General features: G+C 43.3%; 3 protein-coding genes across 3 annotated transcripts; 2 read left to right on the plus strand and 1 right to left on the minus strand.

Moving 5' to 3' along the window:
- Nucleotides 1–493: 493 nt before the first annotated feature.
- CkaCkLH20_00328 (duf636 domain protein) lies at nt 494–995 on the minus strand (the record flags this gene model as incomplete). The annotated part of the gene is made up of 2 exons (XM_038883048.1): nt 494–841; nt 906–995. 2 exons carry the CDS (start codon nt 993–995, stop codon nt 494–496), a joined length of 438 nt encoding a protein of 145 aa, XP_038751753.1.
- A 1,132-nt stretch (nt 996–2,127) lies between these two features.
- CkaCkLH20_00329 (trichothecene c-15 hydroxylase) lies at nt 2,128–3,830 on the plus strand (the record flags this gene model as incomplete). The annotated part of the gene is made up of 5 exons (XM_038883049.1): nt 2,128–2,181; nt 2,234–3,019; nt 3,079–3,393; nt 3,448–3,614; nt 3,677–3,830. 5 exons carry the CDS (start codon nt 2,128–2,130, stop codon nt 3,828–3,830), a joined length of 1,476 nt encoding a protein of 491 aa, XP_038751754.1.
- Nucleotides 3,831–11,989: 8,159 nt separating this feature from the next.
- On the plus strand, nt 11,990–14,140 carry CkaCkLH20_00330 (lim domain-containing protein; the record flags this gene model as incomplete). The annotated part of the gene is made up of 3 exons (XM_038883050.1): nt 11,990–12,104; nt 12,159–12,272; nt 12,327–14,140. 3 exons carry the CDS (start codon nt 11,990–11,992, stop codon nt 14,138–14,140), a joined length of 2,043 nt encoding a protein of 680 aa, XP_038751755.1.
- Between the last annotated feature and the right edge of the window lie 7,449 nt (nt 14,141–21,589).

Genomic DNA, 21,589 nt, shown 5'->3' on the forward strand with positions numbered 1-21,589 from the left:
ACGCCAGCCGAGGCTCCGGCAGGTCTCCAACTTTTACCGGTTCACAAGCTCGGCTAATTTGGGCTTTCGCGCTAGGGGGATGGCCTTCCTGATCGGGACAGTGGAGCCGCCGGACGCCGGAAGTCCCGTGCAGGTGTGGGGTTAGTGGGGTAGTCCCACGGAGAGTTGCCGTCTCCGAACGCCGGGTCGAACCCGGAGGAGGAGGGTTTCGCCACTCCTAAAGCGACGCTGAGTGACAACAAGGCAAGGCTTTTTGACGGAAACGGGCTTACCGCGTGCATATACAAGGCATCGTGAAGCGATTTCGGTGAAGAAGAATAGGAATTAGACCCATATTGTGTGCGCAAGTTACGTCAATGTTTCTATCCGATGTTACTAGAACCAAGAAGAGCAAAATCAATATACGACTTATGACCTGTGACTGCTAATATATATCTCCTAAACTCTCCGCCGCGTTCATACTCTCACTTCTGGTCGTTACTCTTGTCCTGCATCAGTTGGCACCGCTCAACTTTGTAGCCCCCTCAATAGATGGCAGCCAGCTGTACTTCGTAGCACAGAACATCTCAGTCGTGGGCTTGAAATTCGTCTCAACCAAGTCCCACCTGTCGATGGTCCCAGTCTTCACAATCACCACACCAGCGGCCAGCTCGCTGGTAACGTAAAGCGGGGAGCCGCAGTCTCGACAGAAGTGCGAGGAGCCGTCCTTGCCTGATTCTCCTTTGTTTGTGTACTTGGCAGGTTCCCCTCTTATCAGCTCAAAGGCAACAGCTGGAACGATAATATTGGTGCTAAAGCTGCTGCCGTTGCCGCGTTTGCACTTGAGGCAGTGGCAGAGCGCCTGGTTCTTGTTAGGTTGAATGGCCCCTTCTCCTCACTTCATTCATCTGGAAGTTGGTACTTACCGACGCCAATGGCTGGCCCCGAAAAGCATATTTCACCTTGTCACAGGAACAAGATCCTGTGGTAATCGAAGTTGCTGTTTGTGACGACATTTTCGTAGAATCCTGGAGGGTCGTAGTGATGATGATAAGAATGAAGTTGCCCAGACATCAAGGTTTCCAGCCGAATCGTTCCCAGAGGACAAATTTATTGCCGGCTTCATCCGAGCCATGGACGTCCCAAGTCCAACATCTTGATCCTGGCCGCTCCCCAGCCTGTTCGCGGACGCCGCGAAGTCCGTAGACCTATGTCAATTTGGGCGAGCTATACCCGGCCCCTGCTCGCTGATCCGGAATCACAGTCTTTGCAAATCAACAAGTGTTCTTTTAGCCCCTTGATTCGTCCCGTCATGTGAGTTCTTTGTGGCTTTTACAGAGCCACGTCGACCATAATGTTCAGCGAAGTTCTCAACTCAAGTCATAACTGCTTTGCTCATGCAACTCGGTGACTCGACGAGGTCGAAATCTCACTGAGTAAATCTCTGAAGGTCCTTTTCAGCTTTACTCAATGTACTAATTGATCTCTTTTGTCGATGAATCAATTTGACCAGATCTATGTGCTCCACATCACGCTGGCAAGGCGACAGAATGCATTTCAGAAATAACTGAGAGATGGACGTCTTGCAGCGCGAAATGTGTCGGGGAATGGACGGTTTATCGTATTCATACTGACCAGGGTCAGTCTACATGATTTGAGACTACTCTCTGGGTACGGCCGCCGCAGTTCGTAATTCCCCGAAGAGTCCCATTCCTCCGCACGGGATCTGCGCGGGTACGGGTATGCTCCGCTGGAAACCGGTCACTTTCAATGTTGTCTTCTCCATCAACGGGCGGCTTACTGGCCGTGAATGCTAAACAGGCATGAATTCAGGGCGTGCTGGCCGCAATCGACATGCCGGTCATTGGTCTAGCGTGAGATGGCGGGGCATCTGCGTACCAGGTGCGGCCCGCAGACGGTTCATCGGACTCCGGATGGTGCTAGGTAGAGTACTAGGAACTGAGTCAACTTGGATTCAGTCTAACACGACACGCGCGTATTTCGAGCCACGTTGCTGTCCAGCAAACCGTTGAAATCATATAAGAACGGACCTCATCAACTCAGAATCACTCAGCTGTGACTTAAGTATTCTACAGACAAGTGAATTTCTCAGCAGCATCTCACGTTTCTTGAAGCGGCCACGACAAAATGATACAAGTAATTTCCATCATTCTACGGGCACTGCTCTACTTCTCGTTTCTCGTAAGTCATGACCCATCTCTTTCACGATTTCTTTCTTTAATTAAATTAATAGAGCTTCGCATACCTCGTTTTCAACTCCGTTTACAACCTCCTATTCCACCCCCTGCGCAGATACCCAGGGCCGAAGCTATGGGCCATGTCTCGACTCCCCTACGCACGCATGTGCATCTCTGGCAAGCCATACCGCAAGATCCTGGAACTTCACAAGCAGTACGGCGACACCGTCAGAGTCGCCCCCAACGAGCTGTCATACCTCTCTCCGCAGGCGTGGACCGACATCATGGGCCACCGGAAGGACGGGCAGGAAGAAAACGGCCACGATCCCGAGTTCTACTCCCCTACCAAGGCGGAGATCTTGTCGTGCGATCGGGAACGGCACGGTAAGATGAGACGTCTGCTTTCGCACGGTTTCTCCCGACAGAGAATGCGAGAGCAGGAGCCCATCATCACATCCTACGTCGACCTGCTGATCAAGCGGCTCAACGGGCTGTGTGAGTCCGGCAAGAACCACGTGGAGATGACTTCGTGGTATAATTTCACCACGTTCGACATCATCGGAGATCTGACCTTCGGCGAGCCCTTTGGCTGTCTCGAGAACTCCGGCTACCACCCCTGGGTGACTGTCATTTTCGATAGCTTGAAGTTCGATGCGTTCCTGGCTCACGCGAGGCGCTTCAACATCCTTTCGAAGCTGTTGCAGAGATGCATCCCGACGAAGCTAATCAAGGGCAGGCTCGAAAGCTCAGCTCTCACACGTACTAATGTCAACCGGAGACTGGCGCTGGGGACGACTCGTCCGGACTTTGCTGATGCGATGATGAAGGAAACACCATCTTTCGTAACTAAGCACTTCTGTGAAAAGTATCGAATGCATCTTAGCTGACGGATCCCGTTTAGTCGCTCAGCCGCGAGGAGCTATACGAGAACTCCAACATCTTGATCAATGCCGGGTCGGAGACGACTGCTACCGCTCTTTCGGGCGCCACCTACTTCCTCACCACGAACCCCGCCGTACAGGAGAAACTAGCCGCTGAAGTTCGAGGGGCGTTTTCTTCGGAAAGCGAGATCGATATGACGAGCACGGACAAGCTGGAATATCTGAAGGCCGTGATTGAGGAGACGCTGCGAGCCTACCCGCCTCTTCCCACCATACTGCCGCGTCGAACTGGTCGTCAAGGCCAGAACATCCTCGGCGAATGGGTTCCTCCTGATGTGAGTTGATCTCCTTCACCTCCTGTATCCGTGGGTAGCTGACGTCATCCCAAGACTATCATCGGCATATGGCAGTGGGCCATGTACCACGACGACAGGCTGTTCACCAAGCCGGATGAATTCCATCCTGAGAGGTGGCTCGGTTCGGAAGACTTCGCTAGCGATCGCAAGGAGGCCATGAACCCTTTCCATGTCGGGCCCAGGAACTGTCTTGGGATGAAGTAGGTTGCACCAGTCACATTCACCTCTTATACAAGCCAGCTAACCAACGGGCGTCTTCCAGCTTGGCTTATTCGGAGTTGCGCCTGATATTGGCAAGGATCATCTGGAACTTCGAGTTGAAGCTGGCTCCTGAGAGCCGAGGATGGCTTGACCATGAGTGCTACTTGATGTGGGACAAGCCGCCCCTGAACGTCTATCTGTCTCGCAGGGTGTGACTTCGACCATGAATTTGCTTCTTATCTTACGTAGAGGGTAGATGGGTTTCTTACGAGAGATACAGAATCATTTGGCTTTTGTTGTTGGGAAGGACCTGGGACATGCGTTGACAAGACGAGGCCATTGATTCAACAACGCCGGCACACGTGTTCTGAATTACTCTCTCACAATCGACCTCTTTCTCCACGAGTTTGCATTCAATTTGTTCCTCCATCAAAGTATTCCAAGAAATATTGCCCAAATGAATCCGCATATATAGGAAACGTACGGATACAGGCCTTGTAACCTTCAATATAACCAAAGTTGAGAGGAGGATAAGAGAGAAGGGAAACGTTTCGGGAGATACGCAGCTAACCCGGCGTTTGATGACGGTAATTTGGTTTTCTTTCTTCAAGGCACGCTTTTGATACTCGCCGTCACTCATTTCCTCTGTAGTTTGCCTATTCCGGGAGCAGAATACGCCGTGGATGAGTGCCCTCTCTTGAAGTTCAAACTTGCGGGCCACGCCCCTATTCTCGCGAAATACAACATCCATGTCCTGCTGACGTTTAGAAACGTAGAGATAAGAGTTTAGGCCTTCCAACGGATGAAGTCCTCTAACACACTGGCTGCAGGTTGACCACACGAAAGGCTTTACCATGCGAGAACTTCTTATACTACAACCACCACGCCTCAAACCCTCACTAATGACGTTCTGTATGTCTGTTGAACTACTTCGGCGCAGAGTGTGATGGCATGATCGATCGTGCGAGGTGCACATCTCGGACATCAACACGTGGACGGAACCAAATCTCCCCGCTTCAAGCGATTCACGTTGGTATTTAAGGATACCATCGCACCACAAGAAGTGAGCTCGAAACACATCCCAGTGCATCAAATTGACCGGTTTGATACCACTGAAACAAAACCGCAGTGGAATCTACTTGAATCGATGATGCGTCCAGCATAGTTGATCTAATGCTGACATTGACATGCACCTCGCCTCGCCTATCCCGAGGGTATTGTGACCATATACACCAGCAACAGCAACGACGAGCAAAAGCCCCGTCGGGCTACGATCAAGTCTTTCTCATCTCATTCTCAACAACGTCACTCACCCTTCTAAACCTAAGTTCTTAGCCATCGGTAGTGGAACCGAGCGCATTAAGTTCAAGCGATCTCCGTGATGAAATCCAAGAGGCGTTCAGGCCACTGGTGTATTATATATAACATTTGAATGCTGACACTGACTACGCAGAACTGGAACTGTGTTTGAATACGATCTGTTGTTTCCCCGGACTCTCGCTCAGAAGCCAGACAATTCTCAAGTTCTGCATTCCTCTCTCACGAATGCAGCGGAATGGCGGACTCCAGGCCACAGCCACGTCATCTCGTTCCCAAGGCTCGTGACGCTGATATGCGTCGTGAGTAACATCAAACTCGAGCATCTGCGCCTCTAAAAGAAGACGTGTCTGAATAAATCAGAGACAACGACAAGAAAGGACGACGGGAGACGGTCGAGTCTTTGAACTGTACCTCGACATCGTGGGTTGTTTCCGAGTCGCAACGGCATCATCGCGCCAGACAACAACGACCAAACCTCCGATACTATTGGCTCGTGGCAAATGCCACAACTGTCGATGCCATTGCTTCCGTACAACTCCATGCTGGCTGATGATTTCTTATATGTACACGTGTTTCAACCAGCAAGCCAGGGCTCACTAGCTTTGCAAACCGTATTGTCAACACATGCCGAGACTTCAGAGGAAATGACTGTATAAGAACAGCGTAACATCGAAGATCTTCTGGGGAGTAGCTGGACTCAGATGAGCACCAAACACGACGCTGGCTGTCTCATCAAACCTCTCACGGCATGGTGTACGAGCTTCATTGTCAAAACAACTCATCTTCTGGTAGTTCGAACCATAAGACAGGCCTTTTAGAAAGAATAGAATCGGCTTGTAAAGGTGTTGTCATTCATTCTCACTGCCCTTGCCAATACTCGAATCTAAACGACTTAGATATGAGTTAGCCGGCGCGACCAAGCTGATTGAAGCACCGGAGACTCTCGAAATCGGCGCGCGGCCGAGAAGAAAAAACAAGATACCCAGAATGATCCAAAACCGCAACTCAGCGCCTCCAACGAAGAAAAAAACTCCTCAAACTCCTCAAACTACAACCGGTGCGCTGGCCCGCGCTGGAGCTGCTCACAGCCAGGACCCCCAAAACCGCCAGCTCGAAAAAGAGGGGCTCGGCACCCGCTACTTGGGCGCGCTAAATGACATTTCCCTCACAACCAATCACTGGCGTTGTGGCAGAGTGGTCTAATGCGCAAGACTAGAAATCTTGTTCCTTCGGGAGCGTCTGTTCGAATCAGGCCAACGTCGAGATTCTTTTTTGCATTTTTGTCCCCGTTGACTCAGACCTACCCACGAACGAAACACATCGTATTTTTTTTTTGCTTTCCGTCGTTGAAAATCTTTTGCTCGTACATGCACCGTACTGAGTCAGTTCCGATTGGACCCCCTTCCGAAGCTGCACGGCACAGGCGACGCAACGACGGGAGAACGACAATCAACAAAGAGGCGAAGAGGAGGGAGGGGGTTGATCAGCCGTGTCACAGTCGCAGGTCTGGAGATCTCGAGAGGGAGTTTCGATTCCTGCCAGGGATGATGCCCGCGGCGTTTTGGGCTCCGAACACAACACACAACGTGCAACTCAAAGTCTCGGGCTGAAGAAAAGGAAGAGAGGCGAGACGGCATCAAGTCGCGTCCATGTTCCGACGTCTCGAGTCCAGGGCGGGGGCGCACATTACGCTCGGAGCGGGCTGCGGTGTGCGGCTACGTCTTGAGCCGCCCTGACTCGAATTTTCGTTCAGGATTCTCTCATTCCATCTCGAATGCTAGAATTTTCTGGGTTACGCTTGCCAAGAGCAAGCTATCAATGCGTAACTTTCTCTTTACGGTTGAGTTGAGTTCCTTTTCGGCAGGTGCGTTTGCTGGGAAAAGGGGCAGAGAAGCGATTTGTGAGTGATTATCGATATGACTACCGGAGGAGAGATCTTCACCTGCGAGCTAGACAAGCTGTAGGATGTGGTGGTATTAGAAGGCTGCGCCGCTGACCACATCCGTGTCGGTGTGTAACGGTAACCAGCGGCCGCCTGGAACTGGAAACCGCATTCCCGGAGATAATCCCGAGCGCTGCAGTTAATAGGGGGTTATCCGAGTGAAAGAGGCGTGTGGTCACGCGGGTGCTGTGAGATTATCTTCGAGGTCGAGGTGATTCAATGATCTGTTAGCTCAGATTGCAACGTGTCGCGCTCTTGGGCTTGAGGAGTGAGCACGTCCCAATGAAACTAACGTGCGTGATGGCTTAGTGATGGCACGCGGATAGCTCGAACTAGGAGCGTGGTCTGGTTCCTAAGACTGACGGTACTGGCGTTCGCTTGATAGCAATTCGGCCAAGGGAAACTTATTGGACGTAACAATTCCCGCTTGGTCGGATGCTTGGGTCAGATCTGTCTCTGCAAATGACGAATAATAGGAACGGGCCTCTGACAGACGGCCAAGCGCGATTTCAGAGCCGGTGTCATTTCCCGCACGGCGTCTAACAAAGCCCCACGATGGGGTTGAGGCTCGTGGGAGTCGATCGATATCCTCCGTAGCAGGTCTCATGTGCCGCCGAGGGTCTGTCCAGACGACCTCGAGAGGGAGAGGACTCGAGGAGGCCACACTGAGATGAGCCTCCACTGTGACTTGCGTGCCGTCTCGATCGCCAAGTGCCGTGCTTCTTGATTCGACGCTGGACGAGGCTCGACAATCTCGAATTTGCAATAATGAAATAGCTTTGAGGAGGATCTTCGGCCAGTGAAGAGACAGGGAGCCTCTTTTGGGATGCCAGGCGGAACCAGGCCAGGGGTGCGAGGACTGGGTGGGTGGTCAGAGCTGATAGAGTCCAGACCAGCGCGAATCCGCAGGACGAGATGCTTCGATTGCGGCGGTGGGTTTAGCTCTTGTGCGATGCTTGCCTGCCGCGGGGAATGGGACTGGATAGTTCTTCGATCCGACATTCCGATGACCCCTCCATCTTGGGTCTCGCAGCAGCTGTGCTCCTGCAGCAGCAAAAAGACGGTGTGGCGCTGGTTCATTGCATCGCCAAGATGCACCGTGGACAAAGTCGAGTTAGCAAAGCGAAGCCGCGGCAAAACCACGAGGAGTGCAGAGCGCTTCAGAAAATTCGAATCACTAGTGCAGACGAAAGAGGCGTGTAACGCGGCGAAGGGCTGCAGGTAAATTGCGGTGAGGCGGGTGAGTCCCTGGAAACTCGGGGTGTTGGAACGTGTTGGCAGTTGCCAGTTCTGAGGCGTCGAGTTCCGAAAAGGCCTCTCGGTAAAAGGCTTCTGGTTCTTTCAATACTGGCGAATTGGCTCCGTCAGAGTCCGGGGTTCAAGGGCTCTGGATTTCTGGAGTCTGGGCCGAGACACGGCGGGAGAGAGAGTCCACTTTCACCCACTTGCTCCCGCTTGGCGGTCGAGTGGACGGCGGCGGTGCTGTGGTGCATGAGCATTGAGGAGCATTGGAGTTGCAGTATTGAATCGGGCATCGGGAGCATTGCTCAATGCCGGAAGCTCTCCATACTATGCGGCCACATTCCATGCTACGCAATGGCCATTTGCGACCCATCGACAACGAAGCTTCTCGGCCTTGCTTATGGCGATGTCAACGACGCAGGCTGATTGATCCGGGCTGGTTTATTAAGTGAAATGATGGGAACCAGTGTTCGACACGCGTCTGCCCACCGAACCGCTTGGGTTTCAACGATGAATGGTCGTCTCCACGACGACTGGCAGGTTGAGTCCATGTTAAGAGGTGCCCGATATAGCAGAACCGCATAAGAAACAATCTAGAGCAACGTTGCGAGGGTTCGGGGACAGCGAGAGAGGCGAAAGATCCCGGCACGCGGCTGATATGTGACGGATTGGCGGATGTGTGGTGACAGTGAGGGTTGACAGGAAACCGCTGTTTTATCAGAAAGAGCTAAGGCTCGAGAGGATGATTTGAAGGATGAGAATGACGAGCTTAAGCAGCATCCCTGGAGTGGTTAGTAGCGTCGACGATCGCGAGTAGTAGCGCCAACTTGTCAAGCCGCCAAAAGCGCAGGTGCCGCTGTGAGGTGCAGCTTGGGCGTCAAACGTGCGTGGGAGAGCGAGGAGGAAATGCGAGGATGCTGTCGACTGTCCACTTCAAGTGGAAGTGCAGTCGGGCAAGTGCGGGTCGAGGAAGTTGAGGTTCCAGTTTTTAACTTGGTGATGGCCCTGGATTCTGGAGTCTGGAGACTCTGGAGACGAGGTTCGCATTCACATTGCGAGGATGGCATTGGCAAGTGAACCGCCCACGTCGGGAGAGATCCACCAGTTATCTCAACTTGGGTTGCTGTGAACCAACTGAATCGAGTTGAAAAAGCAGTCGATCCGTAGAATGTGTTGCTGACTACTCCGTTGAAAGATAGAAATACACCAATGATGAATTGTGCTCTCCTTCTCTCCTTCTCTAACAAAATAAAATAAAGGGTGCCCGGTCGTTATTGCCATGTTGCTTGCACTTAAAGGCCCGTTTAGCCAGGGGCAAGCGAGGCCGCTAACAACGATAGGCTTCTGGAGGACAGTGGAGGCCACGAGGACCCACAGGCGCCGGTCCACGTCCTGCAAGCCTGCAAGCCTGCAAGCCACCTAAGGTACCTGGCCAGGCACAGGGCAGCCAAGCAGCCTGCAAGGTACCCGGCCCTCCAATTCCAATTCCAATGTCCACGTCCCCTCGTCCATTTCCATTGCCATTTGGAAGGAACTGCCCGCGTGAGGTGCCTTAGGTAAGAAAGTGTAGGGAAGAGGGAAGGAGGAAGGTATTCATCATGGAGGGTTGCATTCTGCGCCGTTACTGGTCAGCAAGGAAAGAAGAGGAAAAAAAAAGGAGAGATGCGCCCCAGCGGCACGAACTCGTTTAGGCGGCGCCGTTCGGGTTGATTAAAATTTGGCTGAGATGAAGAGAACCATATTCGGTCATGTACGGTAGGGTCATGTCGTATTGGTCGCTCGTTCGAGTCGAGACCACATCGTTCATGGGAAAGGGGAACCCGCAAATGCTTCTATTCTTTGCTTCTTTCGTCATGGTCATCGTGGCCGTTGCCGATACACTTTTTCCTCCCACCTTATCCCGAACATGTTATTCAGGAACAAGTGTTCATATTTAGCATCTCTCGCCGGACTCCGAAATCTTAACTCATGCCCGAATGCTAATTATGGGACACCTGCTGATACTGCAGGCCGGCTGCTGCTACAATACTGTATGGATGGATCCAGATGGATGATGGAGGGCAGAGCAGGTATCACCATGATTGCGGCCTCACCTGAAATGCACCCGCCGCGCCCGGAGCAATCAATTGTGAATACCTCCAACTATATTGCGGCGTCAGCTTGAGTGATGCAGATGCAGTTGAGGGATGATGGATGCTCGCCGTCGCCTGGGCAAGCGCGTCTTCTGACCGCAGCGCCCTTCATTGTTGCTTGTAGATTACTGCAAAGAGTACCTGAAACATGCAAATTGCTGGGGAAGGCCGTCGTCGGTTTTTCCCTCAGAATGCGGTGTGTCCTACGGCTACTTTTTGTGTGTTCCCTCTTGCGGTGTTTTCCATCTTCGATACAGATTCGCTGCAAATGTCGTCTGCACCACGGGCAAGAGCGCTGGACTCAGTAAGGTGCAGATGGAAGAATGCCTCTCCAGGGCAGGTACGCCGTAGAAACCCGATCCACCCCGCCGCCTTCCACTTTGCCCAACGGTCCTGTCCATTTTGTTCTGCATCTCGACACAGCATTCGATGGACCCTCGCCGGTGAAATCTGTCGCAGGTGAACAGGTCTGCTCCTGGTGTAATCCGGCCTCACAACTGATGCTCAACAAGGGCCTCACCACTGCTTGTTCCGACCTCCAATGGATCTGATCTTATTCTTCCCTGCCCTAAACCGTACACCGTACCTTGCGCAAACCTCGTGGTCACACATCACACGTGCAAAGTCTAAACACCGGAAAGAAAGGAACTTCGACATCATCAACCTCATCATCAACCCTCGACCACAGGGCATCACCCCTCCTCCAAGAGCCACCCTCACCACCGCCCACAAACCATCCACCACCAGTCCCCTCCGTCCATCTCCGTCCGGGCCCAGCTCCATCCTGTGCCCTTTGCGCGCATCAACACCAAGCAGATTATCCTTGTACCCTGCCTGATGCTCGTCAACCGCCAGGCCCAACCTGGCATGGACCGGACAAGGCCGCCAGGGGTTCTCGACAGCCACTGTCTGTGCTTCACTCTGACCACCCACACCTTGCACAGGGGTCTCTTCTTCATTGAACAGCACCAGCACGAGGACCAGCAAGCTCCAGCTCCAGGTCAAGCACCACTGGACCACACTGAGACAGACATTGACTCTCCTCTACTCCCCAACTTCGCCAAACATCCCGACACCCTCTTTCCCAACTTCGAGACGCGAGACGCAACACATCGACTCCAAGCGACTGATCCTCAGACCAGCTTATCCCGTCCCGTTTCTCGTCTGTTGCTCACCGTCTAGAATCCGCTGCATGTTTCTCGCATCTGCGCTGGTCCCAAAACACGCTCCAACACTGCATCCTTGACAGCAACCAAGATCCCGGGACCTCGTGCGACTCTGCAGCAAAGCGCTTCGCCCAAAGTCGAGAAAAGGAAAACCAAGACATCACTTCCAGACCGAGCGGCGCCTGCTGAAGACCAAAAGGTCACATGCTCCAATTCCACTGCGCCTACCACCCGGGATCCATACGAGTCCTCGACCCCGTCACATCACATCAACATAGTTTCCGATCTTAAGCTGGAAACAAGGCGCGATCGTGCGTCCCCCCCGTTAGCCCTCCAGGGACAACGTCAGTTCACGTCACTACCGCTCTGGGCTTTCTAGAAACACTCAAGAGGAGCCCTACATCCTCATTGCTCCGTGAACACACCTCTTCTCCCGCCACTTCCGCTTCTGGACCGTAGCCCACGCGACGGATATCACCTTGATGCGGTCTGGAAAGAGTATTGGGATACGGACGATTCGCCTTCAGTAGACACCAGGACCTTGGCCGCGAGGCCAAGAGAATTTCACAACAATGGCTATGCCACGGGAGTCGAGCTTTATGCCGACCATCAAGTGCTCGTCATGTGCTCAGCAGGTCGAGATCTCCATGATGGGAGAACACATTTGCGGCGGTGCACCTCCAGAGCGTAGGCAAACCTCACGCAGTAACCCTTCGGAACAGGCACTTACACTCATCACAGCCATGCCGCCAATGCCAGAGCGTCCAGACAGTCTCGGTTCATACGATCAACCTCCGCCGCTCGACAACAAGTATGGCAGAATGGCACCTCCCACTCTGGATACGAGTGCAGCGAGTAAGTTGGATCTTCGTGGTAGGCTCAGTGTATATGTATCGCTAACCAAGCTAGATATACCATATATGCGACAGAGCCAGCTCACCCCAATCAGCACATCGACCGGATCAATCAGCGTTTCACCGAAGACGCCCAACAGTCAAGCTCTGGGCCGATCAGATGACTACTTTCAACCGCAGATTGCCAACGACTTTGGCTCCAATCAGCAGACTCGTCGACCTGGAGGTTATGGAGCGTTCGACGAAGGAGATGAATTTGGGGACCAGATGTACCCGACTGAGCAGAAGAAGCAGGCACCGAGTCTCCTTCAACGCATGAACACCATCGCACCGGGACCATTCGAGATGGGAAGGAGGGGAGGAGCACCACCCGCGGCCAAGCTCGCCTTGAGACCATCGAGGAAAGAGTCGCTTACGCCCGACGACAGCTTCGGTGACCGACCGCTAACTTCGGCCTCTAACAACTCGTTCATGTCTTCTGGGAGCAGCAACGCCGGCGGAATCGCGCCACCAAGGCTACCGAGGAAGAACGGATATGGAGGATTTGGGCCTCCGGGAACGACGCCAGACGAATTCGAACCGGAACCTTTCCAAAGCCGAGCAGGCACCTTCCCCCGCCCCAGCGAACCTATGGAACCACCTGCGAGAACGCCTTCGGCCCCTGGTCTTCGACCTGACAGATTGAGCAGGCCGTCGAACGGACCTGACCACGAGAGAAAACGATCAATGGGACCTGATACATCGAGACCGCCGCCACCGAGAACAAGCCTTCTCCGGCCTACAACTGCTGGAAGGGACCGTGTGCCGCCCGTTGACCTAGCCAGCGAGTTTGGAGCAAGCAACCCGTACCACACACCTTCAGCCTCTACATCGTCCGCGTCCGGGGCTTCAATGTTCAGCCATGGTCGTCAGGCGAGCTCTCAAAGCTCACAGTCTAGCGCCCCACGCTCAAGGCGAAACCCCTCCGACACGACAAACTTCGATCATCTGATGAACGACATTGAGTCGTCGATGGCTGCCATGTCCCCTACCAAAGACATGGCTCCTCCACCTCCGCCGAAGCCGGCGCCGAGAGACCCTTACTCCGGTCGTCGTGGACCCTCCGAGGATCTTCGCAACGACCCCGCTGTTCAAAGTGGACGACCTCGCCCAAGATCACCTCTCGCCAGACCAGATTACGATGCTCGTGACCCCAGGGACCGCTACGACCAGGGCCACGACCGTCGTCCGAGCGATCTGCGCAGCGTCTCATCTCCGCCCCGCAACCGTCGGCGTGACCCTGCGACTCAACCTTCTCGAGGAAACTGCAAATCCTGCGGCGATCCGATCAAGGGTAAGAGCATCTCGTCCGCCGACGGCCGTTTGACTGGCCGCTACCACAAGGCCTGCTTTGTATGCACGACCTGCAAAGAACCCTTTTCCTCTGCCGAGTTTTACGTCCTCGACGACAAGCCGTACTGCGAGCAGCACTACCACAAGCTCAACGGCAGCCTGTGCGGTACCTGCGGACGTGGTATTGAAGGTCAATACCTGGAAGACGAAGAGCGGATCAAGTACCACGTTGGTTGCTTCCGATGCGGTGATTGCGGCATGTCTCTGTCCAACGGATACTTTGAGGTCAACGGCAAGGCCTACTGCGAACGGGACGCCTGGCGCCGCATGCAACAGATGACTCGGAGACCTCCGCCTGGTGGTCTCGACGTACCCGGTGGACCCGGAGGACGCGGTGGCCGACGACCGAGCAACGGGCAGTCCGGCATGAGGCCCCCTATCGGTCTCCCGCGCGGACAACGTGCTCCTCCCGGAGGCGGCCTTGCCCCTCCCATGCCTCGCATGAACAAGCGCATGACGAGACTCGGAATGATGTAAGCTGCGAGAGACACTGACGTCTCTTGGGAGGCAACATCTCACTGCACATTCACTTCGTCGTATATGAATCGTCATCTACTGCATTTTTAATACCCACGACACATTTCACGACCACGATATACCACCACCCTCACCTCGCAACATACATTTCTCTTTCTGCCGTCTGGAGTTTTATATACCCGGTCCCTAGTGGACTCTGTTGATACCTGCATAGAGTGACGACGTTGGATGTCGTCTTGTTTGTCTGGCGATGATCGGGAGGTCCTTTCAGAAGGGCAGGTTGTTCGCATAGGACTCAAATGTCCAGCCACAGCATGGAGTTGGAGAGGAGGCTTTGCAGGTAGCAGGGTGCACGCGGGTGCTCACAGAATACTGATCCGGTGATCAGACGGCTATAAGGCCGAGAATACATAGCAAACGCCAATTCAAACAATTACTTCAAACTAGCCTTTTCATGTATGCGTGTGACGGACGAGTATAGAAGTAGCTCTCATGCTGGTGATTTGATGACACAATCTGCAGTGTCGAGTTCCCCAACAACATGACGAGTGAACACACGTATATCAAACTACTTCAGTCTGGAAGTTCGTAGTTCACGGTTCCATGGTATCGAGACGTGGCGTGACGTGGCCATGAAAGCCAGACGTAACAGCCAAAACCCGGCGATGGCAACTCAACTCCTCTGTCGTAGGTACCGAACACTTAGACGACAGACACTTGGCTGCGACAAAAGCGGATGTCACGTCCCAGTTGGCAACGGTTTGTCTCGGACACAGCCGTCCGAAGAGAGAGGCTTGAGACAATCCAGTTGCACAAGAAAAAAAAAACGGTCCGAACGGGAGCAAGCGTGGTGCTTCCATTCTTTGCATGAGAAATTTGGTCTTACGGGAAAAACGTTGCCGTCGAGGACGTGGCATGTGAGTCACGTTCAACGCGTGCAGCTCAATGAGTACGTACAATGCAGCAACATTGGATTGCTGGGTTGATCGATTGAGCGAGAGTAACGCATAGAATCACCAGTGTCAACTTATCCGGTTGGAAAGGTTCGGATAACTGAGGTCGATTCACATTTTGGAGAAGAGCCGTGATCACCAGATGTACTGAGATTGGTCGGTGGTGATCTTTATCTTTCCCCACGAGTGCGAGAGTCCAGTCCAGGGGAAGGGAGGCCGATTGGCGCGTGGGGGGACTTTTAGTTAATCGTCATCACCGCCTTTTTAGGGGCTTTGTCTCTACGTGCTATCTCGCTCTCTAACTCTCTAAGGTATATAAGTAAAGCGTATTTATACGCTATATAACTAGTATTCTAACCTAATATAGTAATAAAATTAGTATTATTCCTAATACTATATATAAATAGGTTCCCTCTTAGTTTAACCTAAAAGTAAATTATTAAAATTTAAACTTTAAGTATATAGTTTACTTAAAAGATAATTATAAATAGCTTTATTTATTTAGGTCTTTATACTCTATTTAATAGAGTTATAAAGTAATAAAGCTTAATTAAATTCTTTTTATTAAATTTAGGGGGTATAAGTTAAGATCTTATATAAGAGTAATAGAATAAATCTATCTAGCTTTAGGGGTAAATCTTATTAATATTAAGATCTACTTAAGCTTTTAGAATATTTAGAAGAAATTTCCAATAGCTCTATAGATAAATAAAAGAATATAATATAATTAATTTAATAATTAATAGTTTAATATATATTATTAAGTAATTTATATTAATTTATTAACTTTTTATTAACTAAACTAATATCTTTTAATAATAAGAATATTACTTTATAAACCTTATAAAACTAAGTTATTTAGAGAGAATAAATAAAAATACTCTTTAAGGCTTTTAAGCTTTAAGAGGTAGCTAACTAAAGAAGATATAAAGCCTATTAAGCTTAAAATAAAGATATCTATATAGCTCTTTTAAAAGGTCTTAAGCTTTTATAGCTTTAAAACTATTTAATAATATAAAATATATCTATTTAGGTTTTTATAGAGAACTTTAAAGCTTTAAAAGTAATTAATATATTAAATCTCTTTAATATAAATAAGATACTATATAATAAATAGAAATAAGATTATTTATTTTATATAAAAGAGTATTAATAAGTACTTAAAGCTAATATTAAGGCTTTTAAGTATATTAAAGAGATTATAGCTATTAACCTCTAATAACTTTATTATAAAGTTAATAAGAATTTAAATATTTAGATTTACTCTCTAAAGAATATTATTAATATAAAAATTAATAAGAAAACTATAAAAATAATAATAAATATAAAGCTATATTTAACTTTATCTATAAGAAATATATTAATATCTATAAAGACTTTAAAAAGTAATTAAAATATTAAAAAAGAGTAATATATAAATAGCTTAAAAATAGTATTTTAAATATTATAAAGTTTAACCTTTAGTTTCTAAAGATTATTACTACTTTATAGAGTATTTATATATTTAATTAAGCTAATTTATATTTTAATTTAACTATTAATAAAGCTAAATAAAGTAAGCTTATAATTAATAAAGTTATTAGAGATATCTATAGATAACTATAAACTATTAAGGTATTTATTAAAGTAGCTTATAAAATAGAGAGAGATATATTTAACTTAGTTATAACTAAAGATAAAACTTTAGTTTTAACTTAAAGACCTAAAAATAAATAAAAAACTAAATAAAAGCCTTATAAGAGGTCTCTAGCTATAAGAGAAAATTAAAAGTATATTAATACTATAGGAAAGACTTAAAACTTAATAACCTTAAGAGAAACTAACTATAAGATATATTAAATAAGAGACTATTTACTCTTTAAGTATTTCTATATTAATAAAAGCTTTAGATCTATTTACTAAAAGCTTAATAATAATATTACTATTTTATTTAAAAAGTATATAAATATAAACCCTGAATTTATAAAATATATTTAAAAAGTAAAAGAGATAATATTTACTCTTAACTAACTATATAATAAATTAAGAAGCTCTATATATATTATATTTCTTATTAGCTATTATACTCTTATAAGCTTAATAATTTTAAATTTTAAAGTAACTCTTTATATTTTTAATAATATAAAGTAATTTAAAACCCTTTAAGTAGCTCTTATAGGTAATTTTATATAAATTAAAATAAAAAGAGTCTCTATTAAAACCTATAAAACTATTATAATCTATATATAAAGGCTAATAAGACTTAAGCTACTCTAATTATATAATATAGCTCTATATAGGGACTTTATAAGTAACTTAATATTTCTCTAGAAGCTCTAGAGAATAGAAATCTAATAGGACTAAAGCTTAAGTAATAACTATATATAAAGAGTAGATTATATATACCTCTATATCTTTAAGTTTATTAATAACTAATATATATTTAATTACTAACTACTTAATAAAGCTATTTTTATTATAATAATTTCTTTATCCCCTTTAATAATTAATAAGCTCTCTATATTAAAATAAAAGTATTACTATATAATAAAGACTTAATAAAAACTAATTTTAAAATCTCTTAAGCTTTAATATTAAAGGTTAAATTATTTTAACTTTAAGCTTATTATTTAACTTATAAATTTAGCTAGAGGAGTTAAATTATATAATAATTACTTAAAAGTAATAATAATAAACTATAAGGTATATAAAATAAATAAAGCTTATAAAATAGTTTAAAGATCTTTATAAAAGTCTATTTAATATTTAAAACTAAATAAAAAATTAATATTAAACTTTTATAACTATAAAGAAGGATATAAAAGTTATATTTTATTAATAATCTATATAGATAGAGCTATAAGCTTTTTATAAGACTTTTATTTAATTAATTATAAAATAAATATACTTCTTACTATAATTAAAGAGCTTTTTATTTATTTTAAAAATATTTATAATATATATATATAAGAAATTAAAGCTAATAATAAGATTTTTAAATATAATTATATTTAAATTAAAATTTATTTCTATAGTATTAAACTTAAACTATTTATATTAAATATGTAAACTTAAAATAGAGGAGTAAAATAAATAGCTATTATTATTAAGAAATATATAAAGGTAATAATAATAGGGGTAAAATCCTAAATATATTATAGCTAGAGATTATAAAGACTATAATATATTTATATAATTAAACCTTATTAGTCTCTTAAAGCTAAAAGATATTATATAAGCTTCTCTATAGCTACTTCTAAAAAGAAGAGAGCTTTTTTATTAGCCTAATTAGACCTTATTTACCTCTAATCCTATAGATATAAAGTATATATAATAATAAGAGATATTTAGTTAAAGTAAAATTAATATTAAAAGCTTATATTAAAAGCCTTTATTAACTTCTTTATAAGATATATATTAAATAACTTATTTTAAATTTAAAACCTATTTAAAAGTAAAGTTTTTATAATAAGAGATATTATCTTTAATAAAAAGAGCTATTATAATAGTAACTTATAGTAAATAATAAAGAAATTTAAATATATAGACCTTAATATTATTTAGAAATATATTATTTAACTTATTAAGTAGTCTTATAAGCCTCTTATAAGGTAGGATATTAATAAAGAAATAAATAAAGTAATTAATTATATTAATTTTATACCTTATAAACTATAAGAGGCCTTAAATATTAAGGGTAAATTAAAAGAAGTAGAACCTATATATATTATAATAAGGTTTAAGCTCCTTTTAACTCTATTATTAACCTTAAAGCTTATAGCTTTTATAATATAGCTTATAAAAGGTCTTAAAGATAATATAGATATAAAAGAGTAAATAGTAGCCTTATTTAAAAAGATATAAATAACCTAAATAACCTTTAAAACCTTATTTAAAATAGCCTTTTTAATAGAAAGCTAAATATATAAAGATCCTTAAGCTTAATATAGATTAAATAGTTTATTCTATTTATATAAAAAGCTTAGTTAGCTCTATATAATAAATAAAGTTATATAAAAGATATATAAAGAACTTCTAGCTAATAAAATAGTATTAGAGGGCCTTAAAATATATAAAAAGCCCCCTAGAAGTTCCCTATTACTTTAGACTTAAGAGAAAGGCCTTAAGAAGTATAATAAGCCCTCTAAAAGCTCTTTATTATAAAAAGCTAATAATAATACTATTTTAACCCCCTTAGATATCTACTAGAGAGATCTCTTATTATTTTTAATATTATATAATTAGCTTATAAGCTAAGAGGAGTATATAAAAAAGAATAAGAAATTAAAAACTTAAATAAATAAGATTTATCCTTTTATAAAAGGGTTTTTAAAAGCTAAACAAAGCTACCTTATTAAATATAAAACCTCTTATTTATAAAAAGAAATTATAAAATACTTTTTTATTAAATATTAAATATTTAGATACTATTAGATTTATACCTATAAGCTTAATAAGTATAAAAGACTTATAAAGCTTAAAGTATACTTTATAATATAGAGAGATTAATAAATAAAAGACTTAAAAGATATTTATATAGTTATATTTATTAAAACTTTATTTAGAGTTTTTATAATAATTATTATTTATTTTAATATAAAACTTTTTTAATATAATACTATTAATATATTTATATATATACTAATTAATAAGATAATCTATATATAAATACTATTAAGGTATAAAGTATTAAGAAAGGTTTTTAAACTCTATAAGGCTCTCTATAGCCTCTAGAGATCTCTATTCCTCTAGTAAAAATATCTAGAGAAGAGCTTAAAAGACCTTAAGTTCTTAAGAGTCTTAAGAGAAAATTACTATTAATGAAAGGGGTAAATAACGTTCTTCTTCTATATTAATAATTATATTTTAGCCTTTTTATAAGCTTATAAGGCTACTATAAAAGTAGTAATTATTAAACTCTAAGAGTAATATTACCTTAAAGAAAGAGGTCCTCGATAATAGTTTCTTAATATTAAAGTTCTATAAGATTAAGAGGCCTATAAGCTATAGCTGTTTTAAGTAGTCTACTTTAAAAAGGTTAAAAAACTCCTCCTAAAAGGCTATAAGCTAGATAAGAGGAATATAATACCTATAGCCTATATTAAGTTACTTCTATATAAAGATAAACTAGTATTTAGCTCTAAATAAGCTTTATAGTAGTTTCTTAATATAAGGTTCTATAATATATTTATTATAATAGTAGTACTTTAGCTTATATTATCTTTTAATAAAATAAATAGATATAATTTATAATTAAATTAATATTAATATACTTAGCCTAATTAAGGTTTTTAGATATATATATTATTTATAAAAGCTATAGAAAAGATAGAGAGAGAGTAAGTAGTAAGTTTAGTTATTAATAAGTAATAATAATAACTTAAACTTATTATAAAGGTATTAAACTTTTTAGTTATAAATCCCTCTTTATAATACTCTTAAGGTCTTTTAGCTAGAATAATATCTCTATTATATTATTAAGTAGGCCTATAAAGCTAGCTATTATCTTAACTCTTAAGCTAGAGGCTGATTCTTTATTTTTTTATAATCCTTTTTTATTATTATATTTAAATCCTTTCTCTAAGATATTATTTAGTATACCTCTTACTAAAAATAATAATATAAAGGCTTTAGCTATTAAGGATAATATCTAGAACTTAAGCCTTAAATATAAAGACTTAGAGACTTTAGCTAAAAAGAAAACTCTTATAAAATTTATTCTTAATTATAAATAGCTTTTAGGGCTTATTTTATATTTTCTAGAGTAGTTAGATAATCTAAAAGTTCATAAAATAAAGCTATTTATATAAATTAAAGCTAATTTATCTATTTATAAGTATCTTATAAGCTTTTTTTTTTTAAATAGCTATAGATCTAAAGCTTAAGGTAGTTAAAAATCTATAAGTTAGGCTTATTTAGACTATAATATATTATAAATATAGCTAATAGTAAGTAATAAGACTATTATAATAGCTTTATTAAATAATAATAATAATAATAATAAATAAAGAGTTTTCTATAAATAATCTTAAAAAGCTTAATATTAATAGTATAATAGTATAATAATATAATAAGGCATTAACTTAATAGCCTTAAAGCTAATTATCTAGTAGATAGCTAGGAGGAGTAGCTTAAAGGAAGAGTATTAAAGCGTTAGATATATAGTAAAAAATCTATTATTATTATTATTATTTTAATAAGGGAAGTTAAGGTATAAAGTAATAAACTAATAGCTAAAGTAGGAGCTTAAGCTTATATATAGGGTCTATAAGTTATATAGCTAAATAGCTATTAGTTAGTTAATAAGCTAGGCTAAACCTAAAGTAAGTTAAATATATAGTTTAAATTATAACATAGTGTCTAAAGGTAAGTTACTTCTATATAAAGGAGAAGCCTCTATTTATAAAGTAAACCTCTACTAGAGAAAAGTAAATATAATACTATATATAGTAGTTATAATAAGACTAAATATTATATTTACTATAAGCTATTTAGCCTACTTTAACTAAAACTTAAG

The sequence above is a fragment of the Colletotrichum karsti genome (genome assembly GCF_011947395.1).
Source record: "Colletotrichum karsti strain CkLH20 chromosome Unknown Scaffold1, whole genome shotgun sequence".
In the NCBI taxonomy this organism is placed as follows: domain Eukaryota; kingdom Fungi; phylum Ascomycota; class Sordariomycetes; order Glomerellales; family Glomerellaceae; genus Colletotrichum; species Colletotrichum karsti.